Source organism: Rhodnius prolixus, unplaced genomic scaffold, assembly GCF_049639745.1.
Source record: "Rhodnius prolixus isolate KJV_2025 unplaced genomic scaffold, Rpr scaffold_1, whole genome shotgun sequence".
NCBI classification, from domain to species: domain Eukaryota; kingdom Metazoa; phylum Arthropoda; class Insecta; order Hemiptera; family Reduviidae; genus Rhodnius; species Rhodnius prolixus.
Genome location: NW_027411581.1, coordinates 36736993 through 36752872, shown reverse-complemented (window position 1 = coordinate 36752872; position 15880 = coordinate 36736993). Strand labels below are relative to the sequence as shown.

Here is a 15880-nt window from a genome sequence, read left to right as displayed (position 1 = left end):
TTATAATGACGAGACCTTGATAAGGAGTGGAAAGGTTAAAATAAAAACAATAATTCACAACAGCTGGTGGAGATCGATGGACACAGCTCGTGTTGTTACGAACACATAAGGGCGCTGTGTGACTACTCAGCCTACTTCTAAATAACTCATGAGGCCGCTCATTCATACAGTAATTCTGGCGGATCAATATGGAATATAAGCTCAATACTTTCCAGTCATGTGGCGAGTATCACTACAACCCTTTCTCTACTCTTCAACATAATTTATTGCTACCGAATTGATATAAACATCAGTTTGTAGTATTTATTAACGCAAAAGAAATTAAAAAAGATTGTAACGGAAAGCCAATAAATAGTACTAAATTTGATATGAACAGTCACACGAATTTTGTATTACTTCCCGTCCATCCCTTTTCTCCAAAATAATTTCTCTTACAAGAATTATTCAAATAAAAGATATAGATCTAGAGCGCAAAATCTAAATAAATAATTTAGAGAAAATCGTGCAGTCATTTTCAATAAAAACTAATCAGTTACTTCCAACTCGGATGTTTAGCAACTCATTTAAACTTACTTAATAATATCAGAATTAGGATTGTACATTTTACTGAAAAATCACTTTAGAGCAGGGGTGTCAAACTAGATGGCCCACGTTGCTCTGAAATAAAATAAAAATAGAAAGAATGATTATGAAAAAAATAGCGCTTAGGAGAGTCGGTGCACTATCGTACACACGATTCCCTGCCAAAGTTAAACCTTTAGCAACTGAAGACGAGTATACACGTGGTTCAGTGCCTTACCTAGAGGTCTGCGGGAGTGAATAAACACGCTAAATCAGCTCCGGCGACGTTTGGAAGCGATATGTCTGCCACTCTAAATGGAATTCCAGAATGGTTCGGTTTTAAAAGATAACAAGAAGTAGGGATTCCCAGAAAATATTCTTATGTTCTCAGTCTTTGAATCCAGATATAGCAAAACTTGTACGAGGAAATTGCTGGCCAAGTTTCAGGTAAAAAAAAAAAAAAATCGTTTTATAAATACAATTATACAGTGTTTTAATTATCCTATCCATATTCTTGAATCCTCCACTTCAGAATATAAATTTAACAAAAATTTTTAATTGTGATGTGGCCCGCGTGGAATCATGCCTGTATCACCAATTGGCCCGTGTTTAAATTGAGTTTGACACCCCTGTAGAGCTAAACCTTTCCACTGCTAGGATAGGCCTTCACGCAAGCGACCACCATCACTAAACACCTACATCTACCTTGACGACCAAACAAGGTTTGTTTCTTTATGAGTGTCTGTCAGTGATGTATATCTTACAATTCCAAAACTAGCAATTGTGTGACATTATTCATTTTTTATTTTTCTTTTACAAAAAAAAAATCAGACTGCACATTAGAATCAGAAATTGGAGATAATGCATAATTGATATTTCGTTTAGTTATCGTCCTTCCTGAGTACCTTTTAATAAGGTTTTGGCTAAAAATGATCGTTAAAATCGGAAATGCTACTTAATTGATTTCACTTACAGGTCTTTTTTTTAGCGATTTTTTCGTAATTGGGCCGAATGCTTTTAGACGATTTGATAATATAAAAGCAACTAAAATTTAAGATACAGTATATATATTCTCTTATTTTTATTCATTTCCGCATTCTGCCAACAGCCCATTTCTCACTTTAAGCGCAGTCTTAGAAATAAACTAAACAGTAAAACTAGGCTCTCGATAAATTTATCGTTCAGAAACAATAAAATACTCGTACAAGAACACGAATTAACAATGCAGCCGGCGAATGGTCAAACTACCAACGATTTTTAATTAAGAAAACACATATTGTTATTGAATTTGAGTTGGAATACAACCTAGTATTTCATTGGTGAAATTGAGTTAGCCGTGTTTGTTCGAGTCCAGTACAAATATTTGCGGCTAGCCACAGCTCTCTGGTGGTAAAAGTCAATTGAATGCTCTCAAAGAGGAACGATATTTTTAGTAATTTTGTTATACAATCATACCTTTTGTTAGCACATTTAAAAAATTGAAATTACGAAAATTGAAAACTGTCTAAATATATAAATAAATTAAAAATTTAGACGATTTTAAGGATATTTTGTATAATATAAGAAAAGAATAAAAAAACGAAAATATAATAAAAAGCACAATACGTTCCGCATAAGGACTTCTAACGTTCGAATGGAAATAATTTTAGTAAAACTGACAGAAGGAAATTAAAAAATATCAATTTTTTTTTTTGCCCGACATGAAAGGAGAGAATGACGATCCTTTTTATAAAAAATTGGAATGGTGATTTTTCACTATAAACATTGTTACGGACAATTTTTTTCTGAGGAATAGAAAGTTCAAAATACATTAATTCTTATATTCTCTAAATACTTTGCTCAATAATATGAATACAGACTACCCTGTTCAGTGTTAGCACAGCCAACCTTTAAAGTGGTTAAAACCTAGTTTTGATCTGCTTATTAGTGCTTTGTCCTAGTTTGAGCCTATTAAAGAAAATAGAAATTGCTTCCTCGACATGTTTCAATAATTCTCAAAGAATGGAAATCTATAAAGTTTCAATAAAAAACCAATAGTGTTTTCATATCCATTATTATTATTAATAATAAGGAAAGGACATGGAAGGCATTAGATATGCGGTTAGCGTATTGGATTCCCACGCGGAGATCCCGGGGTTCGTGATGGATAGTATTATCTGTATCGAGAGATCACTGTCCGAAGGCCAGCAGTGCACTGGAAAAAGCTCCAGGCGCCAAAAACCTCAGATTTTGACAGGCCCTAAATTAAATAATAATAATATACCGAGTTACATGGTGATCTGCAAACCCTAAAAGGCCCCCTCTAAAAAAAAAAAAAAAAAAATAGGGAGAAATATCGATTACTCCCCCTTTGGTGAATGAAGTGTGAGTTATTTACTTGAATTATTGTCTGGGATGTTGTTAATGTATTTATTGGAGCAATTGTAATTATAGTTCAAATGTAACCAGGTAATAAACATATAAATAAGTGTAAACAGTGTATACATAATTTATTTTTAGGATTAGATTATTTTGAGGAGTTTAGGAATGTTTGTAAATGTTCTACAACCCAGAACTCACAACTTTAGGATTAGTTCAGTTTGCAATGTATGCAAATAGCCTTGGGTAATCAATGAAAATGTAAAATGAGGGAGCTCTAGTAGTACCAACTATATATCTTACAATTACATCGTGGATAAATAAACTGAATACATAAGAGGATTGCCAGACCTGATCGATGACCTATGAGAAGAAGAGTGAATACATTCAATTATCTGGCGCCCATACCTTGGATAGGCAAGATATTGTGTTGGATGCCAAATAAAAGGGACAACCTGGTGTAGTTTAAAAGCTGGGGACACTAATGACCACCGTTTTTCTTGTACGAACAAAAATTAACACGGTGTTAAGTTAAAATTCTAACAACAAACGCAACTGTAGCCCGTTGGTTTAGGAAATTTCGTTCGGGAGATTTCGACCTGCCTAATGAACCACGTGGTCGACCCAAGTCTCGGGTGGATAATGACGTCCTGAAAGCCACTGTGGAAGCGAATTCCAGCCAAAGTGCGCGTGAATTATCATTAATGTACAATGTATCAAAGCAAACAATCTTGACTCATTTGGCAGAAATCGGTAAAGTGAAAAAGCTGGACAAGTGGATACCGCATGAATTGACTGATGCATAGAAGGAACGAAGACTCGACGCATGTCTTTCTCTTCTTTCTCGCAACAAAGCCGAACTAACTCTCAATCAAATCGTTACGTGCGATGAAAAATGGATCATGTACGATAATCGTAAGCGTTCATCGCAATGGTTCGACAAAGATGAACCACCAAAACACTGTCCGAAACTAGACATCCACCAGAAGAAGCCGTTGGTCACTGTTTGGTGGTCTGGATCAGGTGTCATCCACCACAGGTTTATGGAACCTGGCCGATCGATCATGGCGGATGTCTACTGTTATCAACTAGACGAAATGATTAGAAATCTTGCGATTAAACAGTCAAAATTAGTTAATGGGATGACTCCAATTCTCCTGCACGACAACGCTCGACCACATGCCGCACGAATGACCGTGTCAAAGCTACAGGAGTTGAAGTTGGAAACTCTCCGTCACCCACCGTACTCGCCAGACCTTGCCCCCGCTGACTATCATTTCTTTCAAAATTTAAACAACTTTTTATCTGGAAAAAAATTCAATTCCGCACAGGCAGTCAAAATGGCGTTTCAAGAGTTCATCGACTCCCATGATCCAGGCTTCTACAGCAAAGGAATAAATGAGTTACCTCTAAAATGGCAAAAGTGTATCGATAATATGGGTGTATATTTTGATTAAAAATAAAAAGGTTTTATTCGAAAAAAATCGAATTCAATTAGGTGCATTTTTTGCTCCATTTCATACTTGACAACCCGTAAAAAGTGTCTTTGAAAAGTATACAAATCTACCCACATTTACCGTTCGTCCAAACTAATAATTAATAACAACTTGGTTAAAAATATTTCAAAATGACGCATGATTGGATGATATAAGAAATATAGAAATAACAAGAACTGACCAAGAACTCAATAGTCCAATGTCACGTGTTTCCAGAGAGCAGTCTGTCTTTGAGATAGTATTACCTTCCCTACAGAGGGGAAAGCGTGCAACTGAGATAGTGAAGGTACAGCCAAGGAAAAAGGCCGGGTTATGGACAAACAAAACTCACTAGTGGGAACTTGGCAAGGGAGATTAACCCTAGCCGCAGTGGGCGTACGTGTGGGGGTGGCAAGGAGAGGAGTCTTTCTTTTATTGGAAAAAGTCCTTTGCTGCGATATTCCACCTTCTTCAACGTGTGTAGACATAATAAATCCTACCATATCTCCTACTTTCATAACGCAGATCAAACCAGAGCCACAATACACGAAAACTGGTACAAATATAACTCTATATTAATATTTACTTTCTCTCATTTGATTAGGATTAGAATTTTAATGCAATCAATTCAGCAATGAAGAGGGAACGCCTAAATGTAAGCAGCTTTCATTGCAACATGAAACCCTTCATAAGTCAAAACAGTTCATCTCTTTCACCTCTATGTCTCTACGTATAAACACAAACTCTGAGATGATGTCGTAAAATCCATCTTCCCCCACTTCTCATTCAACATTTTAACCGACCCCCAACAAGTCAATTCATTCTCTGTATGAGCAACACCCTTAACCAGCTGGTTTTTCTAAATGGAAGATGCTTGAATTAAAAATAAAATAAAAATAATTCATTTCTCAGGACCTGACCATATGATATCTCCCTCCGAAAACAGAAGGTATTTCAAGTGCGCCTACTCGCAGCAACTTCCGAGTTATTCGGGCAGAAGACTGGATCCATGAAACTTCAAGCAGAAATGTGATATTAGATTATTTGCTACAGTGTTCCAGGCACAATTATGTGGAGCAATAGAATGCTGTAAGGCGCTGGATGGGATCCTCAACAAATACATTGGAGATAAAGATCTCGAAATTCAAGCAGCTCTCAAAGCTCTAGCTAAACCCAGGTGAGATTCTAAGCCACGAGTGAAATGCAGAAACTTTTGATCAACTGGCTATAAGAGATGGATGGTTAAAAACTACTGCAACCCTACAGATTCGGTAATCGAGGACAATGAAAGAGCTGATGAACCAACAATGGAAAGAGGGTCTAGCACACTATTCTGTGGACCGAACCTGTCTTGACAAGCGATACAGCGATGGGATTATCAAGAATAAAGGTTGAGGGACCTGGAGAAGCTATAAACGGTGGTGAGAGGCTGTAGGCAGGCTATAAGATTTAATCCGGACACCAGAGAGTTCTTGATGGATCCAAAAAACAAAAATTAAAGAGTTTGTTTAAGAAATAATTTAATGGGCTAGACGCTTCCCTTGTTGGTTCATCAGTTTTTTCATTGTCCTCGATAACCGAATCTTTAGGGTTACAGAAAAACCTAAACAAACATCCCTTTTGTCAAACGTTTTCAGCATTTCGCTATTAGTTTAGAATCCCACCAGGGTATAGCTGGAGTTTTAAGAACTGCTCGAATATCAGAGATCTTTATCTCCTTTGTATTGTTGAGGACTTCCAGTGCCTTACAGCCATTCTACTGTTCCACATAATGCCGCCTGGAACACTGTAGTAAATAACCTAATGCCACATTTCTGCTTGAAGCTTCTTGGCTTCTGCTTTAATAATTAAATTAACTCTTTAAACTCAGAATACCAGTGCGACATTGACTAGGCAAGGTACTTTGGCTTAGCATCTGAATAGTTTGAACCGAGGTAGAGAGAGACTGTTTCATTCGTTGTTATTATTATTTGGGACTTACTTCCTGAAGGCCAGGTATAGGATGTTTAATAATGGCCAGGCATTGAATCCGGCAGATTGGACTTATTTTTTGTTTCTTCTTCTGCCCAGGCTTAGAATGAGAGTATTTGGAGGCTCAGATCCCTCGCAATACTCAATAGCTGTCATTGTATAAAATTTATTCCCTCGTTCGCTTTAAATTTTGTACAGTTGAGACCACAGTAGCAACGGTTAACAATATTACATTGACTTAAGATAGAAAAAAACCTTTCAACCTATAGTCAACTTCTAATTTGCGTTAATTCGCCGTTGTCCGTATGGGATTGTAGATCGTTGAGTATTATTAAAATGATTAAATTATATAAAATTATTTTTCTAATAAATTAAAACATTCAAAATTTTTTAAAAAATTCTAATTTCAAAGAATTCATATTTCTTAATTAAAACAAAGAAAAACATTAAGTGCTTTGACGGGTGTAATTATTTTATTAAGGCATGTTGTATGTACCTATTGAAATAAATTACAGGTATAAAATAACAAAATGTTACAATATTTTTATGAAACAAAAAGAAAGAAGAAATAATGGGGAAGCTGTTGTCTGAAACTGGAATCCAGTTCATTAGTCTTTAATGGCTGGAAAGTAAGACTATTTGCGCTGAAGAGAAAGGGTAAAGGGAACAAAAAAGGCGTGGCCGAGGGGCATGGCAGAAGGGTAATATGACTATGGGTCAGCTTGCTTTAACGATCCCATAATCTGAAAGCCTTCAAACTGCCATGGTCAACTTATTGATTAATCTGAAGCGCTTTGTGAAAGTATCTTTTGGTTTAATTTAGTGGGCGAGAATCTGGCAAGACTGTATTTGCACATCATAACTAAAGGACCGATGCCATTCATCATAGTTCTGTTTTATTCACACCTGATATTACTACCCGTAATAACCCAATGTTCGGGATTATTTTAGACTACTCTTATCGATTCGAAAGTTTTAGAAATTGGACACATAATGATTTTTATTATTTATTAAAGAAATAGCTAACAAAAAGCAACAAAAACGGTGTATGCGTTATGGTGTCGGAGGCGATAGCAATAGTTAAACTTAGGATTCAAGATTGGCGAGGAATCGGTCAAATAAAAAACAAACTCGTCTTCTTGAAGCGGGCAAGAAGACGAGTTTGTTTTTTATTTGACCGATTCCTTGCCAATCTTGAATCCTAAGTTTAACAATTTACGGTCACGAAACCTATATATCTGTAATAGCTAAGACCATTGTACGCTTTAGATTATCCATAACTTATTGCAATCGATCGGTCAGAGAGAAGAGAAATACCTTGAAAAATAAATGGTAAAATAAACCACGCAGACAAAGAAAATTTGACAGGAGAATCAATATAATTTTAAACAAAATTTTTATTTTTAAGAAAGGATAGAAATAATTTTGTTTTTTCTCCTTAAATAAGAAGGAAATTCAATCTTCATCCTTGAGATCCTACTAAAAAACAACTACCTAAATCCCAGTGAAATAAATAAATATTCTCAACACGAAGTTAGCCGAATGGAACTACTTTAGAGTTAGCAAGAATGTTTCAACAATCAAAAAATATTTCTCTCAACATTATGACATTATAATTATTACAATTTAGCGACATCGAGTCTGTTTCATTAAATAGATATTGCTAACAATCGTAAGAGGAGAATAACCCTAGTGGGAGACTATATTTGACAAAGAGAAATAGACTAATTAGAAAGTATAAGATGAGTACATACCTTTGCCATGGACTTGTTGCCTGTTGAAGTCGGCCTTCAGAGTCTCTGCCGTGTGCACCAGTTCATCCAGCTGAGGTTTCTTCTGCTCCAGTTCCCTAATCACATTCTGCAACAGGTGTTTCTAGTTAGTGTACGCCATTTATTCTATTTAAACACTTATAAATGAACTGCCGATAAATTTAGCTAATATTTATTAGCACTAAGCAGGTTTACTTTTAAAACTAAATCAAGAAGTTGGCATTTCTTATTAAAAAAAAAAAAAAAATTATTATTTCAAAGTGCTATTTCCTATCTAAAAAATCACTATCAGTATCGTTTTTTCATACAATTGCCAAACGTATTCGCCCTTCTTCAGAGCTCTGTTTGGTCACTTAATTGTTCAGTTTGTAAGTAGGTCTATTGCGGAGATTGTACTGTATTTAGATAATACTCTGGTATTTCTAATATTCGGATGTTGCAGCGGATTAACTAATAGCTTTGGCTACGTTTTATTTTTGGTTAAATAATTAATTGAACTAGAGTTTCTGACTAGTTAAAATATATTTTCTTGATTAATGTTTTTGTTTTATGTTTTTAGGCGCGTCAACATCTGAGGTTATTGGCGCCCGGAACTTTTTTCAACGCTCTACCGGCCTCCGAACAATATTCTTTCTTTACAGACAACCAGTGAGCAGTAAGAAGCTCCTAAGAAGGAAAAAAAAAATCCTAAGGGTCAACAAGCTGGATTCGAATCCAGGACCTTCGCGTGAGAATCCAATACGCTAACTGCATATGTAATCTTTTCCCTATTTCGTTATTATTATAATTTTTGTTTAAATAATTCTTAAAATAACCAACAAATATAGGAATTTTAGAAGTAAAAGTAAAAATAAAAGGGGACTTTTATTTTACTTTGAATTATTAAAAAGGACAGATCCATACTTTAAAAAAGTGGTCACTGCCGTCACACATGCTCTGAACACATAGGGCAGTAGAAAGATGTACGAATTATTCAAATTTGCCCACGTCTCATCAGCAAAAGACTCCTTACAGCGTCCATATCATTACTAATAAAACAAGACCTTAACAAACGTAGATAAACAACGAGCTGATTTATAAACCGCTACTAAAATCGCTGTGCATATGTAATATTGAACTACATATGTGATTTAACTAAATGTTGCAAATTCTCGCCGAATCGAGTCCCTATTCAATGTGTCAAATCTCACCCTCAATTAATTATTTTGATTTCTGTGAACAAACTTTTTTTTTAATCCTCTGTGACAATATTATTCATTCTTGATCAGCTAATATTTCTTTATTACTCTAAAACAGCCAATAAACATTATTTTTCTGTAACCGCTAAACAATGGGTCCATTATTGTACTAAATTTAGTGAAGCAAGTTCACATTTCAATCACTATCTCATACACTAACTACTCTTTGTACATTCACTTAGTAAATTGTCAAAAATTTAATCTCATACGCACATATAAATAAAATTAACGACACTAAACTAACTAGCACTGCTCTAGTAACGTTGCACTCCTTAGTGCAGGTCAGAAATGCAGTAACATAATGCAATGGCAAAGTCAACTAAATGAGAGTACAAAAAAAATTATTTAATAACATTTATTTAAATGTAGAGTAGACTGGACAATATTTAAAAAAAAGATAGAATAAAAGGTACGTGTACAGTAAGTGAATTTGTACAAGACTAATTAGGTCAGTTAAATCAAGTGACACATACATCACTGTCAAGGGTTGATCAATGTCACATCATCCGACACATACCGTAGAGCCATCTCCACAATGTATAAATGAGAATATTATACACTCACATATGGACCACGCTATAGAACAATGTATTCACAACGGTGACAATTATCTACTTATATAATTATCTCTGAATATATATATGATAAATTAACCCTTTGCCAGGTTATTAATATTAGCAATAATCAGATAATATTTAGGTCTGCTTTAATATTACTTCCTTACTAGAGACTGTGAGAATTACGTATATTTTGTATTGATTATCGCAACGGAAATATTATATTCAGAAAAATCAAAATAAATCCGAACAATAATTATTAATTTTTTTTTTTTATTTAGTTATTTATTTAGTTATTTGCAATCTGCATATACATATATAAGAATTTATAAGATAAATGAATGCGTAAAAGCCAGGAGGAGAGAAACTACCCCGCGGTAGTTCTCTCTGCAGGATATGAATGACAATGATTATGATCTTCAGACTGCTAGAAAGTCGAGGGGTCATCGGCAAATCAGTCGGCGAGGAGGATTGTTGGGAATGTCATAGGAGGCGAGAGGCTACACAAGGGGATTAGAGCAAGTAGAGAGAGCAGTATGGAACTTTTAGTATTTCGTCTTGGCGAGTTGGTCTATGAAGGGAATGATGAGGTCCTTATGAAGAGTAAGGTCGGACACGTAGAAAGGAGCGTCAACTATCAGTCGGAGTAGTTTTGACTGAAATGTTTGTACAGTCCGTAGATTTGTAGTTTTGGCTGAAACCCTCAGCGTCAACTATCAGTCGGAGTAGTTTTGACTGAAATGTTTGTACAGTCCGTAGATTTGTAGTTTTGGCTGAAACCCTCAGCGTCAACTATCAGTCGGAGTAGTTTTGACTGAAATGTTTGTACAGTCCGTAGATTTGTAGTTTTGGCTGAAACCCTCAGCTCCAGTCCGTAAGTCCACATAGGTTTCAGGATAGTTTTGTATACTAAACGTTTGAGTTCTATGGGCAATTTGGAGCGTCGTCCAAATAGACTGTAAAGCATTTTCGCACGTTTCGTCATTGCTTGTCTTTTAAGCCTAGTATGTGAGTTCCACTTGAGTCGTTTGTCTATAAAGAGCCCAAGGTAGCGCACCAGATCTGTTACAAGGAAGAGGATTGCTGTTGAAGAGGACAGGTATACAGGAGCCCCGCCGGAGAGTAATGCTGGCATTTCTTTGGGTTCATTTTAATCCGCCACTTCTTGGCCTAGAATTCTATTTTATGTAAGTGTGTCTGTAACTTGAATGAACCTGTTGAAGGATGTGTACTTGTAGCTAATATGGCTGTGTCGTCTGCATATGTACAGAGTAGTGTAGAGGGTTGTACAGGTATGTCTGATGTGTATACTGTGTAGAGAACGGGGCCAAGTATACTCCCCTGCGGCACTCCCTCCCTTACTGTTGAGTAAGAAGAGATTGCTGAGCCAGTACTGACTTGAAAGAATCTATCTGAGAGATAGGATTGCAGAATGAGGTAGCATGTTGAGGGAAGATTCTTTTTTTAGTGTGAACAGTAATCCAGGATACCAAGCACGATCGAAGGCCTGGCTTACGTCTAAGAATGCCCCTAAGCAATACTTTTTTCTCTCCAGTGCTGAAGCAATAGCACCCACAACCCGGTGGCATTGTTGAACAGTGCTATGATTTTAGAGTACCTAATACGAGGTGTGGCTGTTAAATAACGAGACTGATGCTGCTACAGAAGAACTATGCATGCGCCAAATCCTAACGACAGACAGCTAAGCAGCGTAAAGCCTTCTCTTTCGATTGCAGCGTCTCACGTGTTTGTAGAGAAATCTGCCTGACCGGAACCGTCGTTTGTGTAAGAGTTGTTAGTTTTGATTTGCCGAAAAACATGATACTACACATGTAGTAGAGCAACGAATTGTCGTGAAATTTCACATGAAACTGGGTAAAACTATGATTTATTAATTTGTATCTGAATTAATTGGCGCTAATAAAAAGATCAACAGTGATTAGTGACAAATCCGTGTGAATAAAATTTCAAGGGTGACAATTATAAAATATTGTTTAGACAAAAATTGGTTTTTATGCGTGATTAACAGAGCAGCTGTCCTAGCTGTCAGAAAATGACTACCATTTAAAAGAAAATGTTGAATAAAAAGTATTTGGAGCGTTACTGTTTTTCTTTTTTCCTTGGAAGAGAGAAAATAGAAACTCGCCGCCAAATTCATAAGTGGCAATTAAATAATTGGATACCTCAATCAACTTAAATGTTGAAAAATGTTTAGCTTAAATAATTATTTATAAATGCGGGTAATTAGAGTAACGATGAAAGTAAATTAGTTCGCATTTAGCCGGACAGCTGCAGACCCAGCTAGATGACGAGGTGACACAGGACAACCAGATGTCGCTTCCTGTTATTGCGAACCTGGCCGGCTTCCCATACAACAAAATCCACTATGCTTCCATCCAAATCCCAACGTCCTGATAATCCCGTCAAATTCTCGTCAGGTAATCCTTAAGATGGTCTCGCGCTGATGTTCATTGTGATAAGCTTATTTATTACTTGCAGCCGCTGTAAATACTCAAAAAAAAGATACAAGAAAGTTGGACGTTAAGCCCTGTCTGGAAAAAATAGTTGATTGCTTTACCTAAAAGATAAAATTATGCCGCAGAATACAGTATTTCTTCCCTTGCTGCCCCAATCGCTCAATCACCGAGTGAGAATCGAAAGCACCAACCATGCAGACTAAACTTTTTTGCTCCCAAGCATTTTTTTAACACCTGAAGTCAATGGCGCCCGGTGCTTCTTTTCACTGCACTGCCGGCCTTCGTAACATACAACATTGCCCATCACCGGACAGTGAGCTCTAAGAAGCTCCGACAGGAAAACTAAATACCAAACAGCTAGATTCGTTCCTGGAATCTCTGCGAGGGTGACCAGTACGCTAACCACAGAGCGAATCCATTCCTTCCCTTAATTGTGTTATTATTGCACTTTCATTGATTTTATGAGTGAGCAAGTATAGCGCGAGACGGATACATAGGTGAAGTCGTAATTTCTGCACCAAACTCATTAATCTATCTCTGATAATGGGATGAAATAGGTCACGGGTACACTGAACATGCATGCTATGAAGGGTAAAATAAAATATATTATCCAGCGCATTGCGGATCTAACCACATTATACTTAATTTAAGGGCTGTGGAGGTTGCCTCCTTTGGATGTAACACTCACCATTTCCGGAGAGTGAGCATAGAAGTTCCTAGGAAGACAAACACTGCTAAGGATACCCTACCATCTGGACTCAATGCCAATAACTGGACCGATCACTTTACTGTCTTGAATTAGATATTGTATACGATTTTCTCAATGTTCATCCTATTACCTTCAGCTGCATAAATTTTGAAAACGTATGTGATTTAGATGTTTTTTATAATGTTGATGCCGTTATTTGGGGAGGATTCCCGTTTGGTAAAACGACCCTGCTGGATATTATGTTAAACAACACCTACATCAGAGCACCCATCATCAGGAACACCCTTTAATTCTCCATAATTCGGTCATGAACCCCTATATTCATAACCCCTAAACTTTATAATGTGATATCGATTATTCCCAGACAGCCACCCAACTCCTCGACTCCGCTTAACAACACCCTTCATTTAGCATTTTATCCCTTCCTCCAGTCAAGCCAACCTCACCGAGTATTCACTAAACTTCTACAGCAATAGATAGGTTTCCCATCCTCTTTGTGCGTCTATGTTCTCTCCTTAAGCTATTCGCAAAGTTTTCCTTCTTCCTTTAATATAGTTTAGAAGAAAATGCAAAAAAAGTGTTGTTGTTATTTGGAATTTATTGGCATCACAATTAAATCTTTTGTTCACATTCAAAAATGTTATTGCATTGATGCATAATTCTTTTAAAACATCTCGCAGATACCTAGATAGGTTCCTTGCAAGTGTATGTGGGTTAAGCAGATATTTGTACATATGTTTAATGCCAGATCAATTAAAAGTGGACTTTGTGAAATAGAAGAGGAAAGATCCAATCAGGATTTTTTATTTTTTGTGTGGTTTGAGGTGATCTTCACGATCTTCTTCTAGATTTTGCCTAATATGAATTCTCCTTAGAATTGTTGCTTAAAAATTTGAACTACTGTGAAACTATTTGGGTCAGGCTGGGTCTGGATTCTAGTACTCAAAACTGAATGCATTCTAATTTCCGTCCACTTCTATAAAATACAATTCGAACTTAGTGAATCTCAAACGCATTTACATTAAAAAGTAATAATAATATTGCAACATATTTCTATTTTAGTGCATGTATTTAGATTTTGAGCCTCATTGTGTAGGCGAATTTAGGGGATGATAGAAGCTTTGTGAGTAACACTCAAATCTCTACAACTACTGGTAATCTACCTTAGATTATGGATAAGAAAAGCGCAGGAGCTGTGCGGAATAGTACGAAACCAATTTATACAAGAAATAACATGAGTATTGCAAAAAACAATAGACCATAGATCTGTCACTTTAGTGATTCGTGATGTGATTAAAATGCACGCGAACAGCTGGAGAAAAGTGAGCTCCGCTGCTGCAGACGAAACATTACAGCTTAAGGCGATGGCAAACTTTTCCTTCCCGAATTCGCACTTGGGGCGAGAAATGCAGCCCAAACTTCAGTGGTTGTCAGTTCTTCTTCTCGATTTCAGTTTTACTAATTTCAAACTGTTTTCTTTTGCTTAATTAAATTACTTCTGCTTAAGTTTACTGGTTTTACTTTTTACATATATTACAACACTTCCTTGTTACTTATTTATATTTGCGGAGTCTAAGTTTGGAGAGATGTTTCTTTTTAATCATTTTCTTAAACCAATTTATTTTCTTAAAATGTTCAATTAGTTTTAGTAAGAAGAGAATTAAATTTAACATTTTAGTTTATTATTATTTAATATCTAAGGTTATTGGTGCTTGAGTTTCATGGAAAGTTTTTAAGCCAGGGGTCCCCAAACTACGGCCCGCGGGCCACATGCGGCCCCCTGAGGACTTTTATCCGGCCCCCGCCGCACTTCCGGAAGGGGCATCTCTTTTATTGGTAGTCAGTGAGAGGATGTGGCGGTGCCGCAGAGCGATGCGTCGCTCATGTACAATACTACTTCCGATGACGCGGGATGCATGCGTCACGGCTCCGAAAGCAGAAGTAGGAAGAAAGGCAAAGCACTATAATTTAAACCGGGGACATTGACCATCTCATTAGCCAAAAGCAGGCCCATAGTTCCCACAGAAATACTGGGCAGTTTGGTGATTTAAATTTACTTGTTCTTTATTTGAAATATTCTATTTGTTCCCGTTTTGTTTTTTTTTTTTACTTTAAAATAGTTTGTTTTATAGTCCGGCCCTCCAACGGTCTGAGGCACAGTGAACCTGGCCCCCTGGGTAAAAAGTTTGGGGACCCCTGTTTTAAGCTATAAAAAACTTTCTCCCAGCTTGTTTTCTTTTCACTTTTGTGTTTGATTAGGTGGTGCGAAATACCGGGATGCGGACCAGTCGCACTATATTTAATACAATAAACCTTTTCTAGCTAATATAGGAGATACTTATGCAATTTTAAGATCCCGGGGCGTCTTGGCTGAAATATTTTTAAAATTAGCGACCCCTACTAAGAAAAATAGGACTAAGAATAAAGCCTTCTATTTAGTACCTAATACTTAAATTAACCCTAAAACTGATCGCTATGTCCTAGTTATCCAAGGCACTTCCTTCTCTTTGTATTTCCCATCCTTGTGGGAGTCTCTTAAGGGAGCTTTTATACACAATATACACGGCAGATCTGCCACTACACTGCAACACCGCCACCTTTACATACGCCGATGATACGGCTATCTTTTGATGGCCATCGATGATACGAAAAGTAGCGAGTGAGGAGGCTAACGCTACGATGGCCAGAGAAGAGGAAGTATAGTCGCGGTTCCTACCTTGGCAGTTAACATTGGAGGGCAACAGCACAAAACCGAGAAGACT

General features: G+C 36.7%; 1 protein-coding gene across 10 annotated transcripts in view; it reads right to left on the bottom strand.

Annotated features, from left to right (window-relative positions):
• LOC141448166 (dystrophin, isoforms A/C/F/G/H-like) overlaps positions 1-15880 on the bottom strand; it is an 898384-nt gene that overhangs the window by 393784 nt on the left and 488720 nt on the right. For all 10 annotated transcript variants that reach the window (XM_074116317.1, XM_074116303.1, XM_074116369.1 and 7 more), the window contains one exon: positions 8120-8225. In XM_074116317.1, the coding sequence (XP_073972418.1) occupies positions 8120-8225 (106 nt within the window). The remainder of the gene's footprint in view (positions 1-8119; positions 8226-15880) is intronic.